The sequence below is a fragment of the Cervus canadensis genome, chromosome 12, assembly GCF_019320065.1.
Source record: "Cervus canadensis isolate Bull #8, Minnesota chromosome 12, ASM1932006v1, whole genome shotgun sequence".
In the NCBI taxonomy this organism is placed as follows: domain Eukaryota; kingdom Metazoa; phylum Chordata; class Mammalia; order Artiodactyla; family Cervidae; genus Cervus; species Cervus canadensis.
Window position 1 is genome coordinate 31,356,705 of NC_057397.1, and position 18,199 is coordinate 31,374,903.

General features: G+C 38.2%; 1 protein-coding gene across 5 annotated transcripts in view; it reads left to right on the forward strand.

Moving 5' to 3' along the window:
- Window positions 1-17,007, forward strand: part of C12H8orf34 (chromosome 12 C8orf34 homolog) — a 340,089-nt gene extending 323,082 nt beyond the window's left edge. For all 5 annotated transcript variants that reach the window (XM_043484015.1, XM_043484017.1, XM_043484016.1 and 2 more), the window contains 2 exons: window positions 13,863-13,922; window positions 16,072-17,007. In XM_043484015.1, the coding sequence (XP_043339950.1) occupies window positions 13,863-13,922; window positions 16,072-16,079 (68 nt within the window). In that variant the 3' untranslated portion in view covers window positions 16,080-17,007. The remainder of the gene's footprint in view (window positions 1-13,862; window positions 13,923-16,071) is intronic.
- The last annotated feature ends 1,192 nt before the right edge of the window (window positions 17,008-18,199 follow it).

Consider the following 18,199-nt stretch of genomic DNA (forward strand, 5'->3'; position numbering starts at 1 on the left):
ACAAAACTAATAAACCAATACTACTATTAACTGACCATCAGACTTTATTTGCTCATCATGTTTCCCTAATCCCTGCTGATCTGTAACAATTTCTGTCTTTCCTTATTTTCCATGACCTTGAACCTTTTGAGGAATACAGGTCGAGAATTTTGTAGAATGCCGCTTAATTAGGATTTGTCTAATAGTTTTCTCATTATTAGACTGTGGTTATGTATTTTGGGAGAAAAGACCAAGAAGGTGAAATACCCTCATCATTTAATATTAGAGTGTGTGTGCAGTTATCATGATGATACCCTATATCACCAGGCCAAGGTAGTGTTTTCTGGCTTCTCCCTTGTAAAGTTACTTTTAATACACCTTTTTATATAATTCTTTGGAAGCAAGTCACTAATTCTTGCTCCAATTATATGTATTTGGTATACTTGCTGATGACCTATAGAGTCTCTGAGTAACTGTTCATTTTTCTTGTGTGCATGTGTGTGTGTTCCTCAGACTGGATTTCAGTTGACCTATCCTTTTATAATTTGTGTCTCTTTGTTGATAGTCTCCATTTTGTAAGAGTTTAATTCTCATACTTGAATCATTTGACATGATTTCCTTTAGCACCTTGAATATATTTCTAGTAGTTGATTAAAAGTCCTTGTCTAGAAATTCCATCATTTCGGCTTCCACAGGGAGTTTCTATTGACTGCATTTTTTTCCCACTTATGGGCCATGCTTTCACATTTATTGTCATATGTGATATCGTGACTTCTTGTTTGCTAACTTTCCTAAACTAGTTTTGTAAAGCCTATATAGTTTGTTGTATACAGCCACTGAAGTCTTTGCTCAGTAACTTAGTTGTCAGCTAGTGACTGGACTTCCCAGGTGACACAGTGGTAAAGAATCTCCCTGCCAATGCAGGAGATGCAAGAGATGCAGACTCAATCCTTGAAAGAGTCCCCTGAAGGGGAAATGGCAGCCCACTCCAGTATTCTTGCCTGGAGAATCTCATGGACAGAGGAACCTGGCAGGCTGCAGTCCTCCATGGAGTCACAAAGGTCTGGACACGACTGAGCACAGTGCCCATGTGATTTGCACAATGATTGGACAAAGTATTGATGTATGCCATGAATATTCCAGAAGTTTACAGCTTGTCTTAAATAGAGCCTTTAAGTCAACCAGAGGTGAGATCCTTATGAGATCTTTCCTGAATAGATGCATAGCACTGAACATCTATGTGGCCTTCTAGAGCTACACAGCTATGTCGAGTTTTTGAAAACTTCCTGTGGACATGTCATTTACTGTATTTTCTTTTTAATTTTTTGGTAAGTCTCTTGTTTGCCTCAGGCAGCTGCCATATAAAACTATTACCCCTGATTGTTTTTGACAAATGCTATACAGACAAAGTATCTCACTGAGTGAGGTAAAAAAATATATATATATATACCAGTGAGGCATTTCCATATAGGTCAAATAGTGACAAATCTCTAGATATTTGGGAACTCTAAACCGGTTCTGCCCCCTCTAGTAGACCACAGGCTGCTTGTTTCATAGTTACCATTATTGTGAGGATACTGATTTGCAAGGCTTCCACAGAACCAGAGAGAAGGATATTAATACTGGGTAAGTTAAAACCCCACATAGTTATTATTCCTATTGAGATTCAACTGCTTTTCTTTAATGAATGTTCTATGGATTATTGTAAGCCTTTCACTAATTTCCAGAGTTTTTAAAAAGTTGATTTTAGTGATTTTTCCCTGTGTTACATTCTCATTGTATATTTAAACAAGCAGATTTTTTGAGCTGTCTATACTCTCATTTGGGGCTTCCCTGGTGGCTCAGACTGTAAAGAATCCACCTGCAACCTGGGAGACCTACATTTGATCCCTGGGTTGGGAAGATCCCCTGGAGCAGAGCATGGCAACTTCTCCAGTATTCTTGCCTGGAGAATCCTATGAACAGAGGAGCCTGGTGGGCTACTGTCCATGGGGTCAAAAAGAGTCGGACATGACTGAACAATTAAGCACAGCACAGCACATACTCTCATTCTAGAAGTATTTCTTCTCTCCTATTTTTCTTGATTTTACAGCCTGTTGTTCTCTTTGTTTGCCCCCGGAGTACGATATCTTCATAATGGATTATAGAATCAGACAGTATCTGCTTCTTGAAATCCAATTTCATGAAAAAATATTAAAAACAAATTTTTGGTAAAATAAGTTTTGAGAAATTCTCAGTTCAATTCAGTTCAGTCACTCAGTCATGTCCAATTCTTTGTGACCCGATGGAATGCAGCACGCCAGGCTTCCTTGTCTATCACCAACTCCTGGAGCTTGCTCAAACTCATGTCCATAGAGTCAGTGATGGCATCCAACCATCTCATCCTCTTTTGTCCCCTTCTCCTCCTGCCTTCAATCTTTCCCAGCATCAGGGTCTTTTCAAATAAGTCAGCTCTTCACATCAGGTGGCCAAATTATTAGAGCTTCAGTTTCAGCATCAGTCCTTCCAATGAATATTCAGGACTGATTTCCTTTAGGATGGACTGGTTGGATCTCCTTGCAGTCCAAGGGACTCTCAAGAGTTTTCTCCAACACCACAGTTCAAAAGCATCAATTTTTCAGTGCTCAGCTTTGTTTATGGTCCAACTCTCACATGACTACTGGAAAAACCATAGTCTTGATTATATGGACCTTTGTCAGCCAAGTATTGTCTCTGCTTTTTATTGAGAAATTCCAGATATCATTGTATTTGAGAGGCTCTCAATTGTAAGACATCCCTTTTCAAGAGGAGCAAGGCAGCCTTACAATTCTAACAGGTCAAGTGTAACCAGCATCCTGTCTTAAAAAAGGGGGAAATATTTTTCATTGTTGACTTGAAATACTATAGAGTCTCTTCTAAAATATTTACATAGTAAAGTCACCAAGTAGCCCCTGCTTGATTGTATTTATCCCAGTTGGTTTTTTTTTTTTTTTTTCATATTTACTGAAGTCCTTTTTGCAGAATGCCAATTAACTCCTATTTTCTAGAATGCCTATAAATTGCAAAATGCGTATTAACTGCTGGAAGAACATGTATTCTGGGATTTTAGGAAGTACAAACCTAGTCTAATCCCCTCCACCTCATCTCTCTCAACTTAGTGGAGAAGAAATTGATGCTCTTAAGAGACTGTCATCTTGCCACATCATCCAGTTAATAACAGAAGCAGGAGCAGAACCAAGAGCTCCTCTTTGGGTCCAGTGATATTTACCTCCTTTTCCTCATCTTTCACTAGTACCTCCCCTCTCTCCCCCTTACCAGGGGGTGACACAGTTTATGCTGTGACTCTTGAGAGCCAGAGTTTACTTAGGGCAGTAAGGAAGGCTATGGGATTCTACTGTCCACCCAGGATGTGGCCTAACTTCTCACCTTGAAGAAAAACTTTGTTCTCGTTAACCTAACTTCTAGTTATTTCTTTCCAGGTAGTCTCCCAAAATTCATATGTGCACAATGCTTAAGGCAGCGGTGTTAGGGTACCACAGCTGATTATCTTACCAGTCTCAAGATAAGGACTAACACTCTGTCAAGTGAAGGGTAGAAGGGGTGGGTTGGGATGGACGGTAGATAACTGAAAGACCCAAATGAGTTAACAGACAATTGTGTTAAAGTGTCAGGGTACATGATACTTGAAATTTTCAGGATTTTAATAATATTAGGGACGTGGCATCAGAAATACAGACTAGAATGCGACTATACACACCTCAGGAGACAAATGAGACAAGACTAACAAGATTGTTCAGTCACTAAGTCACATCTGACTCTTTGTGACCAGGCTTCCTGGTCCTTCACCATCTCCCTGAGTTTGCTCAAACTCATGTCTATTGAGTCAGTGATGCCATCCAACCATCTCATCCTTTGTCACCCCCTTCTCTTGCCTTCAGCCTTTCTCAGCATAAGGGTCTTTTCTAATGAGTCAGCTCTTCACATCAGATGGCCACAGTATTGGAGCTTCAGCTTTAGCATCAGTCCTTCCAATGAAAATTCAGGATTGATTTCCTTTAGGACTGACTGGTTTGATCTCCATGCTGTCCAAGGGACTGTCAAGAGTCTTCTCCAGCACCACAGTCCAAAAGCATCAATTCTTTGGCACTCAACCTTCTTTATGGTCCAACCATAAAGGAAGACCCCAGCTTTGATTATACGGACATTTGTCTCTGCTTTTTAATATATTGTCTCGGTTTGTCGTAGCTATTCTTCCAAGGAACAAGTTCTTTTAATTTCGTGGCTGTAGTCACCATCTGCATTGATTTTGGAGCCTAAGAAAATTAAATCTGACACTGTTTCCTTATTTTCCCCATCTATTTGCCGAGAAGTGATGAGACTGGATACCATAATCTTCGTTTTTTGAATGTTGAATTTTAAGCCAGCTTTTTCACTCTCATCTTTCACCTTTTTCAAAAGGCTCTTTAGTTCCTCTTCACTTTCTGCCATTAAAATGGTATCATCTGCATATCTGAGGTTACTGATATTACTCCAGGCAATCTTGATTCCAGCTTGAGCTTCATCCAGTCTGGCATTTCGCATAACATACTCTGCATATACTTTGTTTTCCTTTAAAGGTCATGTATTTGTAGAGAAAAGACATGCACACACTAGAAACAATCAAGAATGAAGCAATAATATTAATCCAAAATAATAGCACAAGGATAATTAGAAAGACGAGATCTTAAATTTCAGAAAGACAAATACTTCTGACAAACTGTAGTAGGTTCTTTTTGAAGACTAAAATAAATCTTGATAATTTTTTGTCTCACTTTTCATATTCAACCTCCTATGAATGTACAGAAAATTCTAAAGCTTGTCCTAAAACATTTAGGGTATCTGAACTCATCCCAGGCAATAATTATTCTGAATTAAATATATCAACATTTGTATGTTTGATATCTGTTTATTATTACATAAATATTTAGCTTACCCACAAATATATCAACATATCTGTTTTGTTTCTGTTATTATCATAAATATTAGAGAATTAATATTTAACCAATAAGTATAAAAGTAAGTTAATAATTACTGTTAATGATCTATTAAAAACAAAGCATTATTGTGTTAAAGTGAAATTTTTGTTATAAACTGATTGTAGATAATTATTTTGGTGATAAATAAGTTTTTGCATTTCTAGAAGCCAAGGCTCTGGTTTATTCATGTGGCATTCTTACCTGGAAATGCTTCCCATGTCTGTGGTGAAATTCTGATATTATGAATGGTTCAATTGATTTTCAAGCTCCTAGAAAAATTTTAAAGGGTAACATTTAATAACATATAAAATTTAATCTCACCAAATAAACTATTATTAAGTATAAAGGAAAAATATGTCAAGTTACTCAGCAACATATAAGGTTACATGCTTTAGACTACCTGCTTTGTTTATTAAAACTTCCTTGTCACATGCAATAGCTGTCAGAAAATTTCATAACAGGTATCAGAAAAGGTTGTATTTAAACAAGACAGCTGAACTGTTGTTTTGAAATGCAGAATTCTTGGGATTGAAGTATCATGTGGAATTGAAATCTTGAAAATTGAAAGTAAGAGGTACATGGTCTGATTCTTTGTTATTTTGAAAAATCAAAATTAGAAATGAATAGCACATTTTTGACCATGGGGTGGTGTTTATACACTTTTTTCTCCTACTTTAAATCTTCTTCTTAAATTAAGGTATTACTTTTGAAAAAACTTTGCTATTTCAGAATGGCTTACTGCTTTTGTTTAAAGCCTGTATATATGCTCAAATTCATACCACAGGCTATGTTTTCAAAGGACACTAAGGATGGTATATTTCTATATAGTAATATCTAAAGACAAGTGACAGTGAACTAGTAGCCTATGAGCTAGGTTCATCTGCAGACATGCTTTATTTGGTTAGGACAATATTTTGACATAAAAATAAGCTTAAGCTAACATTTAGTTAGAATATATCAACTAAAAAATTCAGATATTCTTCTCTTTGAAAAACAAAAGATAAATCAGTCTAGACTTGCCCTCATAGCAACAACTAGCTTGAACTGCTTGCTTCATTCATTGACATTCCATTCCTGCCCTGGTCAGATTTAAGTTTGTTATCTCTGCTCTCTGAGAGTGTCATGGGACTTCCTCGTTAGCCCAAATTGTCTCCCTCTAGCTGTCCAAGGTTTTTCTATTTGCATTGTCATATTTCCAGTGGTCATGTATGGATGTGAGAGTTGGACTATAAAGAAAGCTAAGTGCCGAAGAATTGATGCTTTTGAAATGTGGTGTTGGAGAAGACTCTTGAGAGTCCCTTGGACTGCAAGGAGATCCAACCAGTCCATCCTAAAGGCGATAAGTGCTGGGTGTTCATTGGAAGGACTGATGTTGAAGCTGAAATTCAAATACTTTGGCCTCCTGATGCAAAGAGCTAACTTATTTGAAAAGACGCTGATGCTGGGGAGGATTGAGGGCAGGAGAAGAAGGGGACAACAGAGGATAAGATGGTTGGATGGCATCATCGACTCGATGGACATGGGTTCGGGTGGACTCCGGGAGTTGGTGATGGACAGGGAGGCCTGGCATGCTGTAGCTCATGGGGTCGCAAAGAGTCGGACACGACTGAGCGGCTTAACTGAGCTGAACTGAACTGCCTCAAATGTTACCATTTATGGAGTCCTTTCTGCTAACCAACAGCCTGTTTCACAATATATTCTATAGTGGTGATAGAATTAAGTCCACAAAATTCACATATGGAACTTAATGCAAATTAGTTTTGTCTGGTGGCTTTTACTTAATACTCAACTTTTATCTGTCTAGTGGGAAGAGGAGCTGTGATAATTTGGAGAACTATTTACAGACAAACTATCTATGAGAAGGACCTGAAGACAAGCAGAAAAGACTTTTCTACAATTAAAGATATTAATATATTAATAAGAAACCATGAGATGGGTAGGAGGGGTAGAGATGCAATATAGTCAAGACCCACATAATTGATTGAGCTTCCCAGATGGCTCAGTAGTTAAAGTATCCACCTGCCAATGCAGAAGACTCGAGTTTGATCCATGGGTCGGGAAGATCCTCTGGAGAAGGAAATGGCAACCCTCTCCAGTATTCTTGCCTGGAGAATCCCATGGACAGAGGAACCTGGTGGGCTACAGTCCATGGAGGTCACAAAAGAGTTGGACACGACTGAGTGACTAAACAACAGCAAGCATGCTCAGGTAGGTGATACACAAACAGATGATCACAATCCCAAAGGTTCTTCTCAAGTTGTGAGGGACTCAATTCTCCCATCAGGCTCCTTCAGCCAGCCAGGAGTCCAACATTGGGAAGACAAGCTCTCAGAATGCCTGGCTTTGAAGGCTAGTGGGTCTTGGGTATGGGAGACAAGAAGGGCCATTGGAAACAAAAACTTTGCTTTTAAAGGGCATGCACAAAATTTTGCACACTCTTAAGACCCAGCTCAGAAACAATGATTTGAAAGGAGTCTGGCTTAAGCCCACTTTTTGGCCTCAAGTAGTTTCCTGGAGAGGCAAGAGACAGGAGACAACTGGGACCCCTCACCACCCACCTCAAGGATATAGACGCTGGCTGGAAGAAGCCACTTGGGGAGCTTGTTCTAACACGAGGACACTGGTGCTGGCAAGCGCCATTCTGAAGTCCTCCATCTGTCGTATTAGCACCTATCCACCAGTAGGCTGGCATTAGCCATGGGCCCCCTGGGCCAGGCAGCCAGGAGGTGCATTTACATTTAAGGTCCTTCCTCCCCCTGTGGTCCCCAGGCTCATAAGTTGCAGAGAAGGGATTCACACTCAGGGGCATCTACAGTTGTCCAATTCTCAGATTTTAACTCTTAGAGACACATTACATGAGTATAAAGGAGACTGCTATCCTTCAAAGTTCTCTGCCAAATACTTTTCACCTTTTCCTTACTAACCAGGAATGATTTATCTTTCCACTTGTGAAGCCATAGCTCACTTTTCCGTTTTTCCTAATTATCGTGTCTTTTCCATTCAATATCTTGCCTTTAATATGCCTTGACGCTGGAGAGGGGAGAACAATTTTTTACCTCTCCCTTGGGTGGGCTTATGGGTGGTGCCTGCTGCTCAGTCACTTCACTTATGTCCAACTCTTTGCAACCCCAAGGACTGCCAGGCTCCTCCGTCCACGGGATTCTTCAGGCAAGAATACTAGAAAAGGTTGCCGTGCCCTCCTCCAGGGGCTCTTCCTGACCCAGGGATCGAACCCGCGTCTCTTATGTCTAACCTGCATTGGAAAGTGGTTTCTTTACTACCAACACCACCTGGGAAGCCCCCTCATTGGTGGCACAATTGTCTTATGCAATGCTGTTACATATTATCAGAGGCTGTGAGAGTTCATCTTATATCTACTAATTGGAGTACCTGCCACCACACAGGGTTTGATCTCAACCAACCTTATTATTTCATTCATCTTTTTCCTGCTACTTAAAACTCAAGTGCTTACTTCTGAAACTAAGTTTTCAAAACAAAAAAAAAATCCAAGAATGAATTATTCCCTCCAGAAGATGCTATATTTTCATTGTTTCAGTTAGACTAAAACTTTACTTGCAAAATCCCTTAGGAGGTAATGGAATATTTGCTCTTAAGGTCTGGCAAGAAGTCGTAACCTGAAAATAGACACTGCAGCTTAAGAAATTATTTGTAATAATAGACATAATATAGAAGGTATACAAATATAGAATAGGAGTACTAAGCAAAGAATTTCAAAACTATGGCATAATAAATCTTTTTCGCTGAAACAATTAGCATATATTCTAATAGATATATAATTTAATAATAAACTGGGAAAATTGTCATATAGCCTAACAAACAAAACTACAAAATCTATTTGGGGGATATATTTAGAATTATAGTATTCAGTTTCTCCTTAAAGTCTATTATGAGTCACTGACATTTTAAATCTCATATAGAAATGCATGTTTCTCTACAAAAGGAGAAAATGGAAAAGGACTGACATTTATTACATTTTTGTTGTTATGTGCTGTGTAGTATCTCCTTTAATTCTTGTGACAACTTGTGTAAATGATATTACTGATTTTACAAACTCCGATTTGTTAAAAACCGTTTTCCAAGGATGTACAATTAGTAAGTACAATTTACATTCTAGCTTAATCCAAAGCCATATGTTCTACTCTGAAATGTCATTTCATTTCGAAAAGCTTAAAAAAGGAGGGAGGGAGAAGGAATGTGTGTGTAGATAATATCACGAAAGGAATTATTTAGCTGAGCACTGAAAGAGTTTGTATCATAAAGAAAGGAAGAGTTTGTATCATAAAGAAAACACTATAAAACATGAAAATAAGGGAAAGTGACATATAAAGAAACAAGCAGTAATATATTTGAGTAGGAAATCTGCTTTTAATATAAACTTCAACTTGATTTAGTTATATTTACACTATGCTCCAAATTATTATCTACAGGCAAAGTCATCCAGAAAATTAAGGGAGGCATATATGATAAACATAAAAATTAAAATTTTGACAGTATAAAATAAATAACATTTAGTAATTACATTAAGCACGTTTTCAGTCCCATAGTATGCTATTAAAAATAGAACAACTGTTCAAAGCATGCTGCCAAATTTCTTCAAAATGACTTGTTTTGAAATGTTGACTAAATATCCCAAAACTGTGTATCCACTTTAGTATATTTAAACATTCTTCAGACCAAAAACAACTTTTCTCTATGTTCATAAGGATAAATGACATGACTTTCCCCTTCATGTTAGGACATAAAGGTTTATCCATTTGTTAACTTTTAAAATAATTTTCTGATTTGTTTCAGTTGTGTCTGACTTTGCGATCCCATGGGCCCACGAGGTTCCTCTGTCCATGGGATTCTCCAGGCAAGAAAACTGGAGTGGACTGCCATGCCCTCCTCTAGGGGATCTTCCAGACCCAGGGATCAAACTCAGTCTTTTTTTTTTTTTTCAAACTCAGTCTTTTATGTCTCCTACATTGGCAGGCGGGTTCCTTACCACTAGCGCCACCTGGGAAGCCCCTTGTTATATAAGGCTTTATAATTTATAAGTTGCATCCACATACTTAATTCCCAAAATAAACCTATTAGGGAAATTTTGGTCTTACCATTCTTATTTTACGCTGTAAGGGTTCAACACATATTTATTTAATAAATATACATTCAGTATTTACTTAGTAAATGTTTACTGAATGAATGAATGAATGGCTGAATGAATTTAGTTCAAATTGGTTAAGTGACTTGAAGATCACTTGAGCAGAGGCCAAGCCTCAGTCTCCCCTTCTGATTATTCAGTGGTCATAATGTCTAGAAACAGACAGATGTGTATCATGAGTGGTTTATTAGTATACATAGCAAAACACGATGCATTCGGTGACGTTTCCTATGTTCCGCGTGTTATTCGTCTGTAGTAATGATGGTTCCATTAGAACTTGTGATGAACATGGCGCATTCATGCAGCATATCCAGCCATCTCTAGATGTGCATTTGTGATACACTGCCTCAGCTGATTGTGTGGCTATTTTTCTTTTTTTTTTTTTTTTTAAACCACTCAAGAAGAAAGAATTACAGGTTCTAATCTGTAAACAAACGTACTATCTTTATTAAGATACTCTTTATCTAGACTTCACAACTACTCATGGCTTGTTCTTCCCCTCACCAAAGCTGCTTCATTTCTTACATCCCCACGAGTTTGAGGAATGTTCCTCCCGTTCAGGCTGTCCCGATGCACAGACCCAGCAGTATACGGCTGGACACTTAAGTCAGTTGCCGTACAAGGATGTTATACCGAAGTTCAATTCAGAAACTTGAGATCGGTTACTTCTGCCTTTTAGTCCTGCTGTCCTTGGCCACTCTGCCTTGCCCCCATGTCCCCTATCAAAATAAAATCTACTCATGTGTTTGTATTCTTAACCACTGTTGACATATTTCCCGGATCTTTCCACTGTGGCCTATGGAACAGGAATTTGATTTGCAAACTGATCATTTTGGTGCTATTCAAAGAACACTCTCCATGCCTTTATTGCCTTATTCAAAATGGTTCCTAGAAGACACTGCTTCCCTTTTAGCCTTCACCAGGAAAAGCTACTCCTTTCACTTGCCATGTACTAAGCACCATGACATAGTGTTAATATTCTACCTGAATGTTTTTTAGGCTCATGCCGTTTGTCCTGCTGTCCTGTGTCTTTCCTTGGCACTATCATCTCATCAGTCATTTCTGCTTTTTCATGACAGGTTGAAATTTGGTTCATTGGTTTCCTTTCTACCACACTCTTATCTTTAGAAAATTTTAATTTCCTTTGAGTTCGGTATCCAAAGTCTTACCCTTAAAATTCCTTGGCCCTCTCCAGTCCAATGCTTTTCTAAGGCAGTGTAATATTTTTTTTTCTTATCAAATGCAAAATAGCATCCTACTGTAAGATTTTAGATTACTGTAGTCTACAGTCTGTCCCAAACCTTTTATCTTTCAGATTCTCTAGTTTCTGTTAAACCCACACTTCCATCTGACTTTAGTACCCAGACACATCATTACTCCTTTTTCTTCAAGTATGCCAGACCACAGTTGACTTCAACCTAAAGTCCATGCTACATAGAACAGTGATATCCAGTGTGTGGTCCACACACCAGCCGCATCAGCCTTTCATGGGAATTGTAAGAAATGCAATTTCCTTGGGCCTCACCCAATGTCTGCTAAGTCAGAAACTAATAGTGGACTCCAGCAATCTGTGTTTTAAAAGCTTTCCAGATAATTCTGATACACAGAATTTAAGAGAACGACTAATACAGAGCATTAATTCAACTGCTCTCCTGCCAGGATCTCTAATATTTTTGAGTGGTGAAGAATATTCAGCTGTGAATGCATCATTATTCTAATTCAAAGCCTCTCTATGTGTAAGGTTTCAAAACATTTATCAAGTTCTCCAGCTTTATTCAGCATCTACATATAAAGGTCGAGACTTTCAATCCAAATGTTTGTAGTTCTTCTTCATCTAAATTTGAATTTTCTAAAACTGTCAAATGCCCAATGCTTAATGATACTTCCAGAGGTGCTACCTATATAACGCTCCTCTGTGCTGGACTCTGAGCGATGCTAACTGACTCAAGTCAGATGTATGAGAAGGGGTAAAATCAGAATTTGAACCCAAATCTGAGTACAAAACTTATGCTTTCTCTTTGGTTACTGAGTTTTCTGTTTTGCACTGACATGCCTCTATTCTAGCTGAAGCGGTATTTACAACATATCTCTGTAGAATTTTAAAAAGTGAGTTATATGAAAATCTATTATCAGGTAACTTTGATAAAATATCAGGTTAAATAGTTCCCTTTATTATAGGACTTCGAAGAGCCTTTAATATGCTTGTGTGTATTTTGAGCCTCCAAAAAGCAGATGGTATGTTATTGCTGAAAAGTCTTTGATCAAGGAACCATTTGTGGATTATCTATATTAACACCTTGCAGGACTAGCATTCCAAAATCTGCTTTGGAAAACTTGGGTTTAATCTATTTCCTTTCTCTTCAAGAAATGTGAAGACTTATCTCCCTTGCTGCCTTTATTTCATTTTCTTTGATCTCCTGTTTTTATTTCCCTGCTCTTTTTAAGTAGAATACTCATGTCCCCTTATTCTGCTTTTCTGCCTCAAGGATGCATTCAGAGAAATCACGTTTAGCATATATTACGTGTGTAACATTATATCACTTTGTGGACAAAGGTCCGTATAGTCCAAATAGTCCGTATAGTATGATTTTTCCAGTAGTCGTGTGTGGATGTGAGAGTTAGACCATAAAGACAGCTGTGCGCCCATGCTAAGCTGCTTCAGTTGTGTCTGACTCTTTGCAACCCTATGGACTGTAGCCTGCCAGGCTTCTCTGTCCATGGGATTCTCCAGGCAAGAATACTGGAGTGGGTTGCCATGCCCTTCTCCAGGGGATTTTCCTGGCCCAGGGATCAAACCAATATCTTAAGACAACTGAGCACCAAAGAATTGCTGCTTTCAAATTGTGGTGCTTGAGAAGACTCTTGAGAGTCCCTTGGATTGCAAGATCAAATCAGTCAGTCCTAAAGGAAATCAACCCCGAATATTCTTTGGGAGGACTGATGCCATAACTGAAGTTCCAGTATTTTGACCACCTGATGCAAAGAGCCAACTAATTGGGAAAGATCTTGATGCAAGGAAAGATTAAAGGCAAAAGGAGAAGGAGGCGGCTGAGGATGAGATGATTAAATAGCATCACTATCTCAATGGACATGAATTTGAGCAAACTCAGGAAGACAGTAAAGAAGAGAGAAGCCTGGCATGCTGCAGTCCATGGTGTCACTAAGAGACGACTTAGAGACTGGACAGCAACAACAAATGTTATGTGCCAGGCATTACAAATATAGTATATACATGTAAATACATACTGTTTTATGTAAATCTTATAATAATTTTGTGATGATTATGTTAAATTAAAAATTCTATAGCATCATAATATGTGACATGTATATATCCAGACCTGAACATACTGTGTTAGGGTAGTAGTAGTCTGTAAAGCATGCCTTTGCTGCCGAACCCACACTGGATGTAAGAATCATGACTGTGATTAGACGGGATCTTCTTGCAATCCACGTATATGTTCATAGCACTTATCTTGAGGGGCCTTTTGCCCTAGTTTTTATTTAAAATCAGAAAAAGTTTAAATTGAAAATGGCTTATGAAATGAGAACCAACACATGTAAATAGTTAAATTATGTATGATTGCCATCACTATATACTCTGAGTGTAGTTTTGATATTGATTTCAGTTAATCCTCATAAGAAATTAATCAAACCGCAAGGGAATTGTGTTTCATTGACTTTTTTTTTTCCTGGTCCAGGACATTACCTCTTTTTCTTTCATTGTGCAGGTTCTGCGGATCTTCTTCTTTGCGTTCCGTGCTCTTCTTGTCCTGCACTGGTCTACTCTGGTATGTTTGCTCAGGGCACTTAATGTCCATGTCTGGTAATGATGAGCACCACTTAAAATGGCTCAAATCTAGGTTTTTAAAAAATACATACGCTTCATGACCTATACTGAGAAAAAGATTTTCCTCCTCCATGATGTTTTCTCTTTCTTTTTGTGACGTTCTGTGGATCTCAGGCTCCTCATTGAGTCTGTGTTCTCCTGTGTGGAGGAAGTCGGGTGAGAATTTTAAATCTCTTGTCCATGGCAGGAAGATCACTTTTAGATATACGTGAGATGCAAATATCTACCCTCTTTGTGCTAACCCTAACCCTAAGATACTACAAAACATATCTTAGAGATGTAGCATCTCAAAACAATTTGATATCCTGGGACATGAGGTTACTCTATGAACTGGATGTATATAGATGAAAAATTCTCAGTATCTTCTCTCAAGGATGTTACCAGGAGGAGTAAAGCATTGGGTATGTCCTTAGCACTGATAGAATCATAAAATATCAAAATGAGAAAGAATCTGAGAAAGATCTACTTCTCTTCCTGTTCCACGCGCACCCCTTCTTTGAAATACGCCTACCAAATGGCTAACCAGCTTCTATGTAATGGTATACCAACTCCTGTGTTCTGCTGTAGTTGCTCAGTGACCCAGTCCTTGTGTATTAAAAAATCCCCTGAAGAAATAATTTCTGCATTGTACCATTGTGTAGTTGGCAAAATATTATGTTCATTACACATGCTTTATGATAAAACTTGGAAACTGTTTTATGATAAAACATGGAAAAGATAAAAAATGCATGAGACTAATTTTCATAAAAGTTTCTTTTTTTGGGGGGGGGTGAGGGGCAGAAACAAATTAAAGGCTTATAAACCAGTTTATTTTTGAACAGAAAAGAGAGAAGGCATGGGAGTAAGTTTATGGGACCACACCACTCCCTTCTCCAAGGGATCTTCCCAGCCCAGGGATCGAACCTTTGTCTCCTGCATTGCAGGCAGATTCTTTATCATCTGAGCCACCAGAGAATCCCCAATGTCACAGCTTACTTGATGATAAAGTCACACATTATATTATTATTCACATGCAATTCTGATGATTACTGTTATGTAAGCATTAGGATTAGGTAAGTGCATACATTTGGAGAAAGCTAGCTTGACTAGTGGTCAGGAGCCCTGAGAAAATGGTCTTTAAGACCTGAATGGTGGGACTTCCCTGATGGTCCAGTGCTTTCCAGTTCAGGGGGTGCTGGTTCAATCCCTGATCCGGGAGCTAAGATCCCGTATGCCTCGTGGCCAGAAAACCAAAATCTAGAAACAGAAACAATATTGTAGCAAATTAAATAAGGTCTTTAAAAATGGTCCTCATCAAAAAGAAAAAAGAAAGCCCTAAAGGAGAGAGTGAGATAAAGGAGTTGGCAAGGTTAGTTGGGATAAGTGGAATATTCTAGATAAAGGAGAAGTATGCACACAGATAACCCAACTCCCTTCTTCCTTACCTCTCTTCCTCCCTTCCTCCTTTCTCTTCCATCAAACAACTACTTACTAATCAAACACCACACACAAAGGATTCTTTCAAGTCCTAGGAGTCATTCAGAGATTAATATTCTTCTTTCAATGTGTTTATGATCTAATCAGTGAATATTAAATATAACTTGGGTAAAAAGCATTGAAAAACATATAAAATATTCTTGAAGCATGGACATATTTCCTTGACATTCTAGTCATATTTTTCTGGGGAAAAAAGCAGTTCATTCAATCAAGAAGTGTGGACAGATAGTTTCAGTGCCAAAGTGGAACAGGCTGACTTGCTTTATGCTGCTCTAGTTTTCTACATTCAGTCTCAGAATTCCTTCAAGGAGAGTAATTGTGTACATACCTTGCAGGTATTTCTCACTGGCACTATTAGGAGGGAAGTCCATCTATTTTACCCGTCCAAGTTATTTTTGCATATTTTATATACAAAGATGTTGTATACAGGTACCAGAAATGGACATAATGACAGTTAAATATGGTTACTAGAGGTAATACTCTAAGGTCAGTGCCACTGTAAAAGTTCAGATGGAGTAGAGGAAAGCATGAAAATCCCAGTCTTTCTTTTTCACATGTTGTGCTATAGACATATCATTAAGTGCATCTTCTTTTGTCTTCTTTCTCTCCTACAGGTCTGTGAAGCAGGCAGAAGAAGTTACAAGTGGTCCTTAAAGAAATGGCAATTAATCAATCCTTATGTATAGTTCTAATTTTATTTACTACGTGTAATCATTTAGAGAATGATTATTTTTATAATATCAATAATAAACAAGTACTCTTGTAACCAGGGGGTGCCTAAGTGTGTAATCAACAAAACACTAACCCTGGCAAAGGATTCTGGGGTGGCCAGGCTGCCTGCTGCCTTTTGACATGGTTAGTGTCCTGGGTTTAGATTACTTTATACCTAGTTATTAAGATTACTATTTGATACATTAAATATTGCCTGATTCAAATGACTTTGCTTAAAATTTTTCTGTATTTTAACTTGTCTAGGGTTTTCTACTTCTTATATTTTTATAATGTTTTCTCATTTTTTAGATTAATAAACATACTTACCCACACGTGCCAAGATAAGCCATTTAGGTCTCTACGGGAGTTAGCTATCGTGTCATCACCCACCATATGTGTTTTTGTGCAGCAGCAAGAGGCGTGTTCACCACCACTGCCCCTTCCTCTGATTATCCTCCCTATTCCTACCAAAACAAATAATTGATATCTTAATTCCATAAAGTAAATCAATAAGGAATGAAATGCATGGCCCAAAGCATATGCAATGAAAATTGTTTGACCGTTTATCCAATCATTGAACCCAATTAAGATTATCCATTTTAAATTTGATATATGCCCGCTTTTGGAATGTGTTATGCATTGATGCTACTAAGTGAATGGAACTAAGTACATTTTATTTAGCTTATCGTCTGTTTTATCTGACTTGTTGTAATCTAAGTTTACTTTCTGGACCTTTAAGGCATACAGTTAAATTATAAAACTGCGTATACAACTGTCAAAGAAACAAACATTAAAGGCCAGAACATGACTAAAGAATAAACAAAGAAATTCTGATTGTATGAATGAAGTCAGAGTCCTAAATGAAATAATATAATAAACCTTCTTATATTAACACTTTTGTGTGCATAGAAATGCATGAGACTAATTTTCATAAAAGTTTCTTTTTTTGGGGGGGGTGAGGGGCAGAAACAAATTAAAGGCTTATAAACCAGTTTATTTTTGAACAGAAAAGAGAGAAGGCATGGGAGTAAGTTTATGGGACCACACCACTCCTCTATTTAAAAATCCTCACCATGAAGAATATCTTGAAAAAAGTTCTGAGAATACAAATGTTCTCCCTGTTGAGAACTGACTTTCTTTAAAATACATCACCCCAGTGCCTTCATCTGAGCCAGACTTCCCTCCAGCCATCACTTGGTCAGTTTTTGTCCAACTCATGTCTTCTGACCTTTTCCTAGAGACAGCCACCCTACTAAGTGCCATGTCAAACTCAGAAATCAGATCCACCAGGCCATCAGAGTATATATTCCTGAAAATGCTACCACTAGACATGAATTAAAGTGGCAAGGACAGATTTTATTCCATGATAAATTACTTCAATAGAGAAGAGGGTTCAACATGAACTGAACTCAACTTCGATTTGTATGAAGTAACTGGATGTTTTAAAGGGAGTGAGGGAGGAGGGAGGAGGGATGTCCAGGACTTGAGCTGGAGTCAGGGAAATGGAAATTTATTAAAAGCAGTAAGGGGAGTTGATCCATGTGAAACCATCTGATTTTGCTAACTGGTACTCATGGAAGTTTGACTTCCATCTTCCCTCAGAGACTGAGTGACAGGCACTCTATCTTCTGGTCAGCTGGGACAAAGAGTAGATTCTTTTGTCAGCTTGTGCTTTCCCAGACAGGAACATATAGGGGGTGTGGAATTATCCTCTGATGCCTTGACTTAGAAACTATGTTTGTATTTGTTCAAGCCTTTTAATGGGTGGTAGGATTAGGTGGATAAAATCATACCTACTGAGAGTCTCTAGTTTTTATTGGCCAAGGTTGAGGCTGGTCAAGAAGAGGGCTCAGAGACTTCCTTGGTGGTCCAGTGGTTAAGAATCTGCCTTCCAATGCAGGGGTCACAGGTTCAATCCCTGATCAAGGAACTAAGATCCCACATGCCATGGGGCAACTGAGCCTGCGTGCCACAACTAGAGAGAAGCCCACAAGTTGCAATGAAGAACCCATGTGCACCACAGTGAGAAAT